The 15,047-nt window shown below is 39.2% G+C and overlaps 1 protein-coding gene across 1 annotated transcript; it reads right to left on the bottom strand.

The window, feature by feature from the left end:
* Nucleotides 1-822: 822 nt before the first annotated feature.
* LOC113168965 (hexokinase-2-like) lies at nucleotides 823-14,487 on the bottom strand. The gene is made up of 11 exons (XM_026370061.1): nucleotides 14,183-14,487; nucleotides 13,760-13,844; nucleotides 13,180-13,330; nucleotides 12,562-12,704; nucleotides 12,296-12,415; nucleotides 11,667-11,762; nucleotides 5,052-5,151; nucleotides 4,785-4,968; nucleotides 4,032-4,187; nucleotides 1,752-1,985; nucleotides 823-1,269 (listed from the first exon to the last, which is right to left on the bottom strand). Exons 2-11 carry the CDS (start codon nucleotides 13,799-13,801, stop codon nucleotides 1,131-1,133), a joined length of 1,365 nt encoding a protein of 454 aa, XP_026225846.1. The 5' UTR covers nucleotides 13,802-13,844; nucleotides 14,183-14,487; the 3' UTR covers nucleotides 823-1,130.
* Between the last annotated feature and the right edge of the window lie 560 nt (nucleotides 14,488-15,047).

Raw genomic sequence — 15,047 nt, 5'->3', positions numbered from 1 at the left:
TTGCCTATAAACCTATCTGAGTACAAATATACCTGGGAGCGTACTTGGACAGCAAACTGGACTGGACTAAGAACTCAGCAGTACTGTACAAAAAGGTACAGAGCCTGATGTATTTTCTGAGGAGACTCAGGTCCTTCAATGTCTGCAGCACCAGCTGCAGATGTTTAATGAGTCTGTGGTTCCAGTGTCATCTTCTATGCTGTGGTCTGCTGGGGCAGCAACATGAAGGTGGCACTAACAGGCTGAACAAACTGATCAGGTGGGCTGGCTCTGTTCAGGGGGTGGAGCTGGACCCTCTACATGTTGTAGCTGAGAGGAGGATGCTGTCCAAACTCCCCTCAACCCTGGAAAATCCCTCTCAACAACTGTTACAAGGTGAAACAATTTTCCTCTGGGATTAATATAGTTTTTGGAATCTTGAAACGTAAACACTGTAAAGTGTCGTAAAATACTGTAACTTCTGTTGTGATTTGGTGATATACACATAAAATGGAACTCAACAGACACACACCTAATCACCACATGTTTATACTAATATTTGTTTGTGCGTGCACATACAGATGTTTATGTTCATTTATTATAATGTGGAAATTGTTGTAGTATTATATCTGGTATTATATCTTATGTATTACAGATTTGTTAAAAAGTGAAGCGTAGGAAGTGTAAATGAATAAATTAATGTATACTAAAATAAATACATAAATAAATAAATAAATATATTCTTAATTATTTATTACATTAATTTAATAAAGTTAAATACTAAAAACTTAATTTAATTGGCTGTTATTATAATAGACATATAACACACCACCTCATGCTTGATACATGTTTATTTCATTTTTAACAAAAAGAAGGAAATTGTTTGACTCTTAAGAAGAATTACCTACTTACCTAATTATTTAATTAAGAATTACCAGTTTACTTAGATTGATTAACGTTGCAAAGGTTTCAATTTAGTGAGCTTTCAAAGTCAGCTACCAAAAAGTATTTGGTTAGTCCAGTTGTCTGACTTGCTGAAATGTGTCAAACAGCGAAGAATTTCTTTTGCTGGTGATGAACTGAAAGACAGCGATGTGGAAAGGATGTGATGTTTCACCTGGAGAGAAAAGGGTTCAACACAGACTCGCTTCTTAGATCACCGGAGTGGAGCAACTGACCACAGCTGCTGCCATGGCAGCACCTTTCCCACTGCTGCCATCCGAGTCCAGGAAGGTGATTTTACACTTGGGGGCGAGTTGCTCCACCTTGTCCTGCAGCCTCTTCTTGAAACTACAGGGTGTGTGAACAAAGGAGGTGGATGACAGAGAGAAGAATTAACATTGGGGTGAAACAAAGAGGAAAGAACAAGTTAAGAGTAGATGAGAAAGAAGAGAAAGGCAAAGATATATTTTTTAAGATTAGAAACTAAGCACAGAATCACTTTGAAGAGAACATGTTTTAAAACTTAAATGAGCTGTTGTGAAAATGTAAAAGTGAAACTACATATGGATTTAATAATTGCAAAGTGTGTGATTCTTAAATAAAGCTTTTAATAGTATTAGTAAAAAGAAATAAAAATAGCATTTAGTGAAACATCAGAAATGCTGAGTGTTTATCTTTGATTAACAGCAGCTAGATGGGCGGCGCTGTGTTAACGTGCGGTTTATTGTATTTTAGTTTTTTACTAATTTTTAAACTCACTTTTATAAACAGGCTTTTTCCTGACAACTTTTTGTTCAAATGGTTTTATTATCCCTCATGTTCCCTCTTACTTTGGATGCTCTTTGTAAAGTGTCCCATCCACCCCAACTGTTGTCTCCAGGCGGTCCAGACCACGGTTCTCACGGATACGCTCGGCAACAGTTGCTATGGCAGCGGCACAGAGATGGGCCGAGCGGGTGGAGATGGTTTCACAGACCAGACGAACCACATGGATATCGACAAGTTCACATTTCAGACCCAAGCTGGTGAGAATTTTCTTGGTGTTTTCTAGACCTTTGTCTGGCCTGAACCAGAGACACAGGATGTAAACATGTGAAGGAACAAGCAAATATTTATGGATGAATAAATAAAATTGATGTCAACTCATACAAAGGCTTTACCCCAAGTTGCCCAGACATATGTGTCCTCATGCCCATTTAGCATTTTTTTAATGAACTGTTATTGTTAACAGGTGGTAAATGTTAAATTAATTTTTGAATCATTATTAGAATATTATTATTATTGTTATTATTTAGTAGTTTAACTAATCTAGCCACAGGGGTTGCAAGCCAGTGACTTCTGTGTCAGTCCCAAGCCCGGATAAATAGAGAGGGTTGCGTCAGGAAGGGCATCCGGTGTAAAAATTGCCAAAATAACCATGCAAATCATCAATAAGACTTTCATGCCGGATCGGTCGAGGCCCGGGTTAACAACGACTGCCACCGATGCTGTTAACCTACGGGGTGCCTGAAATTTGACTACTGTTGGTCGAAGAAAGAGGGGAGGTAGAAGGGTTTGTGGTCAGAGAGAAGGGAAAAGGCAGGAGCATAGATTTGAGAATAGGGACTCTTAACATTGGCACAATGACAGGGAAAGGCAGAGAGCTGGCAGACATGATGGAGAGAAGGAAGGTAGATGTTCTGTGTGTGCAGGAGACAATGTGGAAGGGAAGCAAGGCACGTAGTATTGGAAGAGGATACAAACTGTTCTACCGTCTAAACGAGAGGGATCAAGGTAGAAGCATTAGGTTACAGGGGACTGAGGTGAAGAAAGTGCAGGAGTTTAAGTACTTGGGGTCAACAGTTCAGTGTGATGGAGAGTGTGGAAAAGAGGTGAAGAGGCGAGTGCAGGCAGGTTGGAGCGGGTGGAGGAAAGTGTCAGGAGTGTTGTGTGACAAAAGAGTGTCAACAAGACTCAAAGGAAAGGTGTACAAGACAGTGGTGAGACCAGCTCTGCTCTATGGGTTAGAGACGGTAGCAGTGAGAAAGAGACAAGAGGCTGAGATGGAGGTAGCAGAGATGAAGATGTTGAGGTTCTCCTTAGGAGTGACCAGGTTAGACAGAATAAGGAACGAGCACATCAGAGGGACGGCTCACGTTGCCTGTGTTAGCAACAAAGTCAGAGAGGCCAGACTGAGATGGTTTGGACATGTTCAGAGGAGGGATAGTGAGTATATTGGTAGAAGGATGTTGGAGATGGAGCTGCCAGGCAGGAGGGCAAGAGGACGACCAAAGGGGAGATATATGGATGTTATAACAGAGGACATGAGGTTGGCTGGTGTGAGGGTAGAAGATGCCCATGATAGAGTTAGGTGGAAAAGGATGATTCGCTGTGGCGACCCCTGATGGGAAAAGCCGAAAGAGAAGAAGAAACTAGTAGTTAACCTACATTTTGCTAAAATCTGCAGAAGCCAGATTGTCTCCTCAGCTATGGAAAATACATGGTTATAGTTTGTACTTTAGTTTTAGTTTGCTATTGATCTACTCAAACTACTTATTATTGCTATTTATTAATGAATATTCAGCAAAATCTCTGCACGCTCTTTAAGAAGTTACCAGGCTAACTGAGCTACTAAAAGTTACACCACCTCCACCCATGAAAGGCTGTTGTCTGACTAAAGGACATTGTTACAAAGCTAAAGCTGACATTCCTGCACTCTTCCATAAATAGTAGGAATTTCATTTGTTGTTGATTAATGCCTTTTTTATTCTGTCGTAATTCTATATCATATATAATGTTATTTAAAGTAGTGTGAAATACCTTTTCTAAGTAATTTAACTACATTTGTTCCCATGGTAAAAGACCTACGCACTACTCTCTGTGTGAAGTAATCACTGAAACGCTTTGATTTTAAAGTACCGTCTCCAACACTGGCAGCTGGCTTAAGTTAATTTGTACTTTCTGTCATAAACACTTTAATAATTCATTAGTAACTTATTAATCACAAAGTACCAGTGTCAATAATATATTAATAATAGTATTACTATATTATTGTTATAAATAATAATAATAGTATAATAATATAATCACAGCATTAAAAATGTGTCCTAGTGAATCAAAAAAACACTCACATTTCGATCTCAGAGAGAAACTTTGTCTCAAAGTTGCCCGGTTTCTTCAGCATGTCTGGTGTTTGACCTTTAAACAGCAGCTTGTCCTCCATCAGCTTCAAAAGCAGCAGTCGGGCGATTTCTCCCAAATACATGCCGCTGATCATCTTCTCAAAACTATAGGAAATAACAAGCACATTATAGAACAAGCAGGCTAAAATACACAACAAAGTCTCCTGCCCCCTAGTGGCCAAAAGTTGATTAATGCAGCTTTAAGCTTCTTTGTGAGAAACATTTACATTTGAAACAAGTTGGTCATTTTTTTAACAGTTTCCTCAATAAATGAAAAAAAAAAAAACTTTTAGTATCAAAAATCAAAAAGAACAAAATTCATTTTTGTAAATCAAACAATCCTAATTTAACTGACTTAAAATATCCTATGCTCACTATACCTTCTTTTTGTCTGAAAGCACAAGAAATTTTTTTAGGGTTTTTTTCTCCTATTGTCATTATATTTCTAGTAATAAACTGTGTTACAAAGCATCAAAATGCAAAAATATAAGAAACATGAAAATGTCAATTCCCCACTCTTTAAAGAGTCTGATATGAATATTTGACCACTCCTGATATTTCTGTTGATGATTTTGATCTCTAAATGTGTAAAATAACAACCCTGGAACTCTATTACTCTTTAGCCATGTAAATTATTTTCAGTTATAATATAAAAACTAAACATCAGTTAGGGCTGAGATATTATCCAAATTATCGTCTTACATGTGGACACCAGGGTTGATTGACTCTCTGTTCACCAATTCGTCAAACTGGGTCTTGATATCATCCAGGGATCCGTGGTCTCCGAAGCCGCCCCACTCTGTGTTGATGCACATCTGCCCATCTTCACCCTGTAAATACTTCACATTCTTCATCTCCTCCATGTAGCAGGCGTTGGTTCCTGTACCTGTAAAGAAAAGGATGCACAAATGAGACCAAACAGAAAAAAATTAATTCATGTCAGTTGCTTGTAAAGTTCTGTATTGTTACCGATGATCATCCCGATCACACACTTCGGGTCCTTGTGGCTGCAGCTCAGCATTGTGCTGACCGTGTCATTCACCACTGCAACTGAGTCTATATTGTAGTTCTGCAGAGAGAAAGAGATTTATTCAGATTTATAACTTGAATGCAAACTACGCCACACAAACGGCATTCTACATCGGTCTCACAAAGGGAAAGTTATACATGTGTATCTAATCAGCCTCATGAATATACAGAAGAATCACATCCACAGACCTTCGAAAAGCAAAAAGATAAATGTCCATGTGTGGATTTTGTGACCTCAGGTTGAGGTCTTTACTGTGAAAATAAATCTGAATGTCTTTTGAGAAGGAGAAATCAATCAACTAACAAGTATTACTGACACCAAAGTATGGAGGATGAAAATTACCCAAGTATAACTAACTAAATATATTTATACATACAGTCTTCTTCTCTTTCGGCTTTTCCCATCAGGGGTCGCCACAGCGAATCATCCTTCTCCACCTAACTCTATCATGAACATCTTCTACCCTAACACTAGCCAACCTCATGTCCTCTGTTAAGACATCCATATATCTCCTCTTTGGTCGTCCTCTTGTCCTCCTGCCTGGCAGCTCCATCTCCAACATCCTTCTACCAATATACTCACTATCCCTCCTCTGAACATGTCCAAACCATCTCAGTCTGGCCTCTCTGACTTTGTCGCTAACACAGGCAACGTGAGCCGTCCCTCTGATGTACTCGTTCCTTATTCTGTCTAACCTGGTCACTCCTAAAGAGAACCTCAACATCTTCATCTCTGCTACCTCCATCTCAGCCTCTTGTCTCTGTCTCACTGCTACCGTCTCTAACCCATAGAGCAGAGCTGGTCTCACCACTGTCTTGTACACCTTTCCTTTGAGTCTTGCTGACACTCTTTTGTCACACAACACTCCTGACACTTTCCTCCACCCGCTCCAACCTGCCTGCACTCGCCTCTTCACCTCTTTTCCACACTCTCCATCACACTGAACTGTTGACCCCAAGTACTTAAACTCCTGTACCTTCTTCACCTCAGCCCCCTGTAACCTAACGCTTCTACCTGGATCCCTCTCGTTCAGACACATGTATTCTGTCTTACTACGACTGACCTTCATGCCTCTTCTTTCCAGAGCAAACCTCCACCTCTCCAGCTGTTCCTCTACCTGCTCTCTACTCTCACTGCAAATCACAATGTCATCCGCAAACATCATTGTCCAGGGAGATTCCTGTCTGACCTCATCTGTCAGCCTGTCCATCAACATAGCAAACAAGAAGGGACTCAAAGCTGATCCTTGGTGTAGTCCCACCTCCACCTTGAACTCCTCTGTCTGACCTACAGCACATCTCACCACCTGTCATACTTCTCTCATACATGTCCTGAACTAGTCTGATGTACTTCTCTGCCACTCCCGACGACCTCATACAGTACCACAGCTCCTCTCTCGGCACCCTGTCGTACGCCTTCTCTAAATCTACAAAGACACAATGCAGCTCCTTCTGACCATCTCTGTACTTTTCCATCAACATTCTCAAAGCAAAAATGGCATCAGTGGTGCTCTTACGGGGCATGAAACCATACTGCTGCTCACAAATCTCCACCTTCTTCCTAAGCCTGGCTTCCACTATTCTTTCCCACAGCTTCATTGTGTGGCTCATCAACTTTATTCCTCTATAGTTGCTGCAGTTCTGCGTGTCACCCTTGTTCTTAAAGATCAGAACCAGAACACTTCTCCTCCATTCCTCAGGCATCTTCTCACTCTCTAGAATCCTATTGAACAAACTGGTTAGAAACTCCACTGCTGCCTCTCCTAAGCACTTCCACACCTCCACAGGTACGTCATCAGGACCAACAGCCTTTCCACTCTTCATCCTTTTCAGAGCCTTCCTAACCTCATCCTTTCCAATCTCTGCTATTTCCTGCTCCACAACATCCACATCTTCCTCCCTTCTTTCCCTGTCATTTTCCTCATTCATCAGATCCTCAAAATACTCCTTCCATCTTTTCTGCACACTCTCCTGTGTTGTTAGTACCTTTCCATCTCTGTCCTTAATCACCCTTACCTGTTGCACATCCTTCCCATCTCTATCTCTCTGTCTGGCTAGCCTGTACAAGTCCTTCTCTCCTTCCTTTGTGTCTAACCTGTCATACAGCTCATCGTAAGCCTTCTGTTTGGCCTTTGCCACCTCCCTCTTCACTCTACGCTGCGCTTCCTTGTACTCCTGTCTACTTTCCTCAGTCCTTTCTACATCCCACTTCCTTCTAGCTAACTTCTTCCTCTGGACGCATTCCTGTACTTCCTCATTCCAGTCATCTGGAAGCTCATCCTGACCACCCAGAACCTGTCTCAACTTCTGCCTGAATTCCTCACAAGTTTCTTCATTCTTTAACTTCCACCACTTGGTCTTCTTTTCTGTCTTCCCTCTCTTCTTCTTCCTGACCTCCAGAGTCATCTTACACACCACCATGCGGTGCTGTCTGGCTACACTCTCTCCTACCACCACTTTGCAGTCACTAACCTCTCTCAAATGACCTCGTCTACATAGGATGTAGTCCACCTGCGTACTCCTACCTCCACTTCTGTATGTCACTCTATGTTCCTCTCGCTTCTGGAAGTAAGTGTTGACTACAGCCATTTCCATCCTCTTAGCAAAGTCCACCACCATCTGTCCTTCCAGATTCCTTTCCTTCACACCAAACCTGCCCATCACCTCCTCATCACCTCTGTTGCCCTCACCAACATGCCCATTGAAGTCTGCTCCAACAACAACTCTCTCTCCTCTGGGGATACTCTCTATGACCTCATCAAACTCACTCCAGAATCTCTCCTTCTCTTCTAACTCACAGCCAACCTGTGGCGCATACCCACTGACTACATTCATCATCACCCCTTCAATTTCTATCTTTAGGCTCATCACCCTGTCTGAGACTCTTTTCACCTCTAGAACATTGTTCACAAACTCCCCCTTCAGGATCACTCCTACCCCGTTTCTCTTCCTATCCACACCATGGTAGAACAGTTTGTATCCTCCTCCAATACTACGTGCCTTGCTGCCCTTCCACCTTGTCTCCTGCACACACAGAACATCTACCTTTCTTCTCTCCATCATGTCTGCCAGCTCTCTGCCTTTCCCTGTCATCGTACCAACGTTAAGAGTCCCTATTCTCAAATCTATGCTCCTGCCTTTTCCCTTCTCTCTCTGACCACGAACCCTTCTGCCTCCCCTCTTTCTTCGACCAACAGTAGTCAAATTTCCACCGGCACCCTGTAGGTTAACAGCATCGGTGGCGGTCGTTGTTAACCCGGGCCTCGACCGATCCGGTATGAAAGTCTTGTGAATGATTCGCATGGTTATTTTGGCAATTTTTACGCCGGATGCCCTTCCTGACGCAACCCTCTCTATTTATCCGGGCTTGGGACCGGCACAGAAGTCACTGGCTTGCAACCCCTATGGCTAGATTTAAATATATTTATACATACAGTACATACAACAAACATCTGTTCGGATCAGACTTTATTTTTCCAAGTCTCACGATATTTGCAGCAGTGACATAATTGTGAGCATTGTGCTGTCATGATTGGCTCTGTGGGTTTGCAGTTTTTCTTCATCTGTTCTCATTCTAACTGCTGCTAAACTCGCTGGTGTGCGTTGCACTTTAGAGCTTCTTCTTTGTCATCATGATCATTATGATCATCATATTTCTCCAACGTTAGCTTCTCTCCATTAGCTCCCTGTTAAATCCAGAATAGAATTTAAAATTATTCTCCTAACTTATAAATCCCTTAATAATCAGGCTCCATCTTATCTTAAAGACCTCATAGTTCCTTATCTTCCAAGCAGAACTCTCCGTTCTCAGACTGCAGGTTTACTTGTGGTTCCTAAAGTTTCCAATTGTAGAATGGGAGGCAGAGCCTTTAGCTACCAAGCCCCTCTGCTGTGGAACCAGCTCCCAGTTCAGGTTCGGGAGGCAGACACCGTCTCTACATTTAAGACTACACTTAAAACTTTCCTTTTTTATAAAGCTTATAGTTAGAGATGGATCAGGTGACTCTGAACCATCTCTTAGTTATGCTGATATAGCTTAATCTGCTGGGGGACCTCTACTGATAAACTGAGCTCCTCTCCTCTCTCCTTTCTCCTGTATCAATGCAAATGCCACCATTGCATGTCATTAACTTTGTGTCTTCTCTCTCTTTTAGTTGTGTTTCCTCCTCTCTGTCTCCCTCTCTCTGTACTTTTCTGCAGGTATCCTCGGCCTGGAGCTGTACATCTCCAGAATCCAGTTCATCTGCCCAATGTTTCTTGATGCTTGTTGTTGTCTTTATTGCCTGCTGTTCTTTTCTCTCTTCTCTTTCCACTCACCCCAACCGGTCGAGGCAGATGGCCGCCCACTATGAGCCTGGTTCTGCTGGAGGTTTCTTCCTCTAAAGGGAGTTTTTCCTCTCCACTGTTGCCTAAAGCTTGCTCAAATGGGATTGTTGGGTTTTCTCTATAATTTTTTGTATAAATATTTTCTGTAAGGTCTTAAACCTTACACTGTAAAGTGCATTGAGATAACTTCTGTTGTAAATTGGCGCTATACAAATAAAATTGAATTGAATTGAAAATTTAAATTGAATTCTTTGTGTGTTGTTTGGCTCATAACAGTTTTTTTCCCTCTGCCTACAGAATCCCCACAGAAGAAGACAAGGCCGGGATTCAGAAAAATCTACTACATGTTTTTAAGGTACAGGATTGGCTGTTTAATTTACATCACATAAAATATCTTAGTTTTTCTTAGTTTGCTAGCATATGTCTTGTAGGGAAATTTGTTGGGGATTGGCTCTCCCAGTTGACCAGTCCTGCTTTACAAAGGGCTTACACATTTGTAAAAAATAAAATATACAAAAGGAAAACGGTTACAAACAGTTACAGTAAAATTACAGTAAAAATACCATATGCTATTTTACAGTAAGTTTACATTTAAAAGACAAGGTTTTTATGGATATTCTAACTGTGCAGCCCAGCTTTGGTAAAGTTACAGATTTGCACCATTATAAAAAATAAAAAAAAACTATTTTAAATGACATCAAAGTGTTGTTAGTTTAATAAGATCATTCCAACTATAAAAACAAGTAATTTAAATTACATTTGTTAAGTCACACATTTTTCTAGGTAACAGATAATCCGTGGCTATAACATAAATATCAGTATGTTATTGTTAAATGTGGGTGACACACAGAGAAAATCAGTAAAACTGTTTTCTGTGAAACAGCACTTTATTAGCTATACAAGCAGAGAATCAACTGTGGATCCTTAGCCAAGACCCCTTACCCCTTACCTTCCTACCGTTGTACCTTGTATCTCACTTGTCGCTTGTTTGAATAAAAGTGTCTGGTAAATGACTAAATGAAAATGAAGAAGTCAAATGTCAGTGTCAAATAATATTAACAGTGTTACTGCACTGTTTGTCTGAAGGATTTCCTTATTTTAACACAGCTTACTTACAGGTTTAATTTGCAGCATTTTATTTTTATATCACAGAAACTTACTGTAATTTAATGGTAACTGTTTGGCCGCCTTTATTTTATTACTATATATTTTTTTACAATAGATTTGTCATCTATCTCAGTTCTTTTTCATGGATGTATAATAACTTTACAATCAAAAGCACTGAAAACAGCCCAACCATGTGAAAAAAACATTAGATTCTAATATTATAAAATTACACATTTTAACAGTAATTTTACAGAGAATTTATTTAAAAAAAACGAAAAAGATGGCAAATATATATGTTTTATGGTAAATGTCTGTTAATAAAATTGTTTTTAAACAATGCACCTAAATATTACACATCCAGAAATAAATGTTGGAAAGTATAAATAACTGCACATGTATTGCAGCATAGAAATATAAATGGTCTGTACTTATATAGCATTTTTCTACCTACCTGCTACTCAAAGGGCTCTACACTGCATCTCATTCACACACAAATGGCAGAGCTGCTGCAGCTGACCTGACTCACCAGGGGCAACTTGGAGTTCAGTATTTTGCCCAAGGACACTTTGGCATGTAACATGGCAGCCGGGAATCAAACCACCGATCCTATGATTGGCAGACAACTGCTCCACCTATTGATCCACAGCCACCCATACCAATACAATTCACAACCAACATAATTATATTAGATATATTTTAGATTATATTTATGTTTTATATTATTTACACATTTCTTTACTATTTATGTATTCCATTATTTAAGTATTTATTTGTTTAAATTTACTTATGCATATATTTATTTCAGTATATACTGTATGTACTCAATTATTTTTATGTATTATTATTGTATTAATTTAACTTCAGTCATTTTTTGTCCTCCGTACAAAAATTCCTCAGTATAATCATGAAAAAAATCCAGATTTAATTGATGGAATTTAATTATTAATATTATTCTTACAAATATTCTTTAATCATTTTGTATTTGTATTAGATTATTAATAATCTCACCTCATTTGTATATCAAAAGCTGATTTACAAGGTAAGTGTGTAAAAGAATGAAATATTAATAGTTTATATTGATCATTTATTTTGGTCTGACAAACAGACTGAGTAAGTACTGACCCCTCTCTTGTGAACAGCCTCTTTCAGTAACTTCACCACATCTTTTCCCTCCACTCCAGAGCAGTTGAAGCCTTTGGTCCAGCGAATCAGGAAACACTGTGCAGAGAGAAAATGTAACCTGTGATTTAACTAGCACAACATCTGACTGTGAGGATTTGACGTCCTGACCTCAAACAGGTTCACACAAAAATACAAAAAACAAAGAGGCATGAACTGATAATAAAAACCAAAGTAACTGCTTTAATTTCAAATCAAATGCATCACTGATACTAGCTTAAAACTATTGTGAGGTGTGTGTGGTGCATTTGTGACCTTAATAATAAATGTGCTTCACAAAAGTAATAAAAACACATGTAGCCCAACAAGACCAACTTGAGCAAGCACCAGGCAAACAGGGCAGAGGAAAAAATCCCCCTAGAGGAAGAAACCTCCAGCAGAACCAGGCTCAAGTTAGACAGCCATCTGCTTCGACTGGTTGGGGTGCAGGAAACAATAAACAATAATACAAACAAAACTTACAACAACTACAACATCAGTCTTTAGGAAAACCAGTTCCAAAGGAAAGACATTCATAATATATATCATAAATGAAGAAATGAAGAGTTGTCTTTGTTTAAAGAAGATCAGACCTTGTCAATTGCTTCCTGTTTGCAGGGGAAGGAGAAGGTAAAGCCAAGCGGAAGAGTTTTTCCCCTCAGATTCGAAGAGTCGAGGAAATCACCAAGACAGTTCACAATGTATTCAAACAACTAGGAAGAGAAAGAGAAAGAGAAAAAGAAACGGAAGTTCTCAACAGCAAAAGTTGTGGTTGTAATAAAATCTGACAGGAAAAAGGAAATCCACAAGAATGAAATGTCTTTCAGTGGTAAGCAATGACTAAAATATAAAGAAATACTTTTTCTCCAGGTTGCTGCATGATTTCCTTTGGGATGGACAATTTCTTTTCACTTTTAATCTCCAGCTTTTTCTCATTCGCATGGACGTGTTGGACACGGAAGTTTGTTCCACCAAGATCCAACGTCAGGAAGTCACCTTTTTCTGCCGAGAACAAAATCGGATCAAGAAGACAGGTTTTGTTTTGTTCATTCAGGGGGACATGATGAGGAAAAGAAACATGCTGTTTTGTGTGGGAATACATCTGTAGAATTTTAAATAAATATGGCAGAAAAGAACAAATCATGTTGTTCATGGCGCTCTCTCAGGGGTCACAGCGACCAGGTGTTGATCACCACTGTGCAGTTTTTTTTCTTTACAAAGTCTAATGTGCAGGTTTAGGAATCTGGACCGAAACGTGATTCTGAGCTTGGTGTGAGAAGTCTGCTTATGTGCAATCATGTGAATTCTCTCCCAGCTGCACATATTTATTCAACATATCAAGGAACCGTGGTTGTACTTACTGAAAATAAAAGAGATGTTAAGGCGGATTCATTTGACATTAAACAACTTGATGAATGTATGTACCTTAAGTGAATGATAAAAGCGTAAATTCATATAAAACAAATCTAATTGTTACCAGTTCCATCCGCTGTGGCCGTGACGAACGTGGCCAACATCATGTCCTGTGTCTCTTTCTCTAAACCTCGGATCAGCTCATTCTTAAGTCGAGCAGAAATCTCCAGCAGCTTTTCTTGAGAGAGACAGAAACACTCCAGGTACTTATTCACCTGCAGAGAGACGCACACATGCAAAAGTGGAACGCTTAAAATAACTACAATTGTGGCATCACGCTTCTGTTTAAGATGCTCTAAAGTAACATTCAACATCCTCCTGATTCCTCCTATTTTTGTATCTTATACTGAAATAAACTAAACATAAACCACAGGAAAACCCGAACAAACACAAAATACACGTTTTAATTGATGATATTAACTGTAACGTTTGATCTGATTTGTATTTTATTTGATCACTTTTATTATATAATTTTGTATGTATTCCATTAAGTTTTGTTTGTTCTTTTGAATTTTGCTTTTTCAGCTTGTCAGTAATCAGTTAGCACAGCACATTAAATTGCATTATGTGCCGTTTGTGCAGCCTAACTCTAACCCTGATCCAGTACTGAGCGCTGTACATTTCCTTCTCTGGTTATTATGTACCTGAAGGAGCATCTCTGGAGGGAAGAAGTCCTGGTCACTCATTTTAGCCTTCTTGTAAATTTCCTTTAGCTGTTCCTTTGCTCAGCTGGACAGAGGAAGAGAAACACTCACACATGACGTCATCTCTACTGACAAAAAGCCAAAATACTCTCAGATAGCAACTGGTTCGCTTTTATCATATCGCTTAACTAAGAGGCTACCACGTGTTTGTTTGAAGAGGAAACAACACTGATCAGTATGTTTAACATCTTCATCATTTTATCCTGAGCATAAGAATAAACACAACGTTTCTCACTACTACACTGGATAACTATGTTTCATCACAAAAGGCAAATAGCACAGTGCTGCGGCTTGTTTCCCAGTGAGATATTCGCTGTATCTCTTACTATCTTTTAAAATCCAACAAATTACAGTAGGTCTTACCTTTAATCTTGGCAGAATGAGTGTAGAAACAACAAAAAAAGAGTTTCTTGGTATAAGCAAAAAAATTACCCAGTTTCACTGGTTTCTTATGAAAACTGTTGTCTAAGGTCTAATGGGAGAACTGGGTTCCAACGTGATTATGATGTTCTCAAAAGCTAACATTGAACATTTCTAGGTCAACCCTCTCTTTCAGAAGTCACACGTGCATCTTGTCTTTTCACAAGAAGCTACAGTCACAGGAAAATGCATACAAAGCCTCGAAGTCAGGTTTTGTCCAATCAGCAACAGATCAGTCCATGTATGCTCAGAGTCTATAGCATAACCCTATATAAACTTGAAAGTGTGGTTGTGGTCTGTCGGTTTGTGCCGGTGGGGGTTGGTACATGTGTGACAGAAGTGAACTGAACCGTACAGAATGTCCTTCCCCAAGTGACAAATACTTTTGTTTTTATATACTTTAAATATACTTTTAGCAAATAACGTGTGTTAAAAGTTTGTACTTTTGTAGAAGCATGTTAACAGTACGTATAGCAGAAGTCTATCATTAGTGTTATATAAGACTATCAAATACAATACAAGTGTATTCAAAGTAAAATATTATATAAATGGTATACTGAACATTACATACTTAAGAAGTAATTTAGTCTAAATCTTAATCATACTTTTAGTTATATGTAATTCAACTTTTTAAAAGCATATTGATTTTGTAAATTTTTTGAAAAATACCCTTTTAATTACTTTTTTTAAAGTGCTTTAATTAGTATAAGTAAACCTAATGACCCACTTTGCGGGGTCATTAATGTGTCTTCTCCATTTCTGCCCTGATATTTCCTGGAACCCATCAACAAACCTATGCTTAATACCC

The sequence above is a fragment of the Anabas testudineus genome, chromosome 14 (genome assembly GCF_900324465.2).
Source record: "Anabas testudineus chromosome 14, fAnaTes1.2, whole genome shotgun sequence".
In the NCBI taxonomy this organism is placed as follows: domain Eukaryota; kingdom Metazoa; phylum Chordata; class Actinopteri; order Anabantiformes; family Anabantidae; genus Anabas; species Anabas testudineus.
Note: the sequence above shows the minus strand (reverse complement) of the source record. Positions and strands in the feature narration are given on the sequence as shown.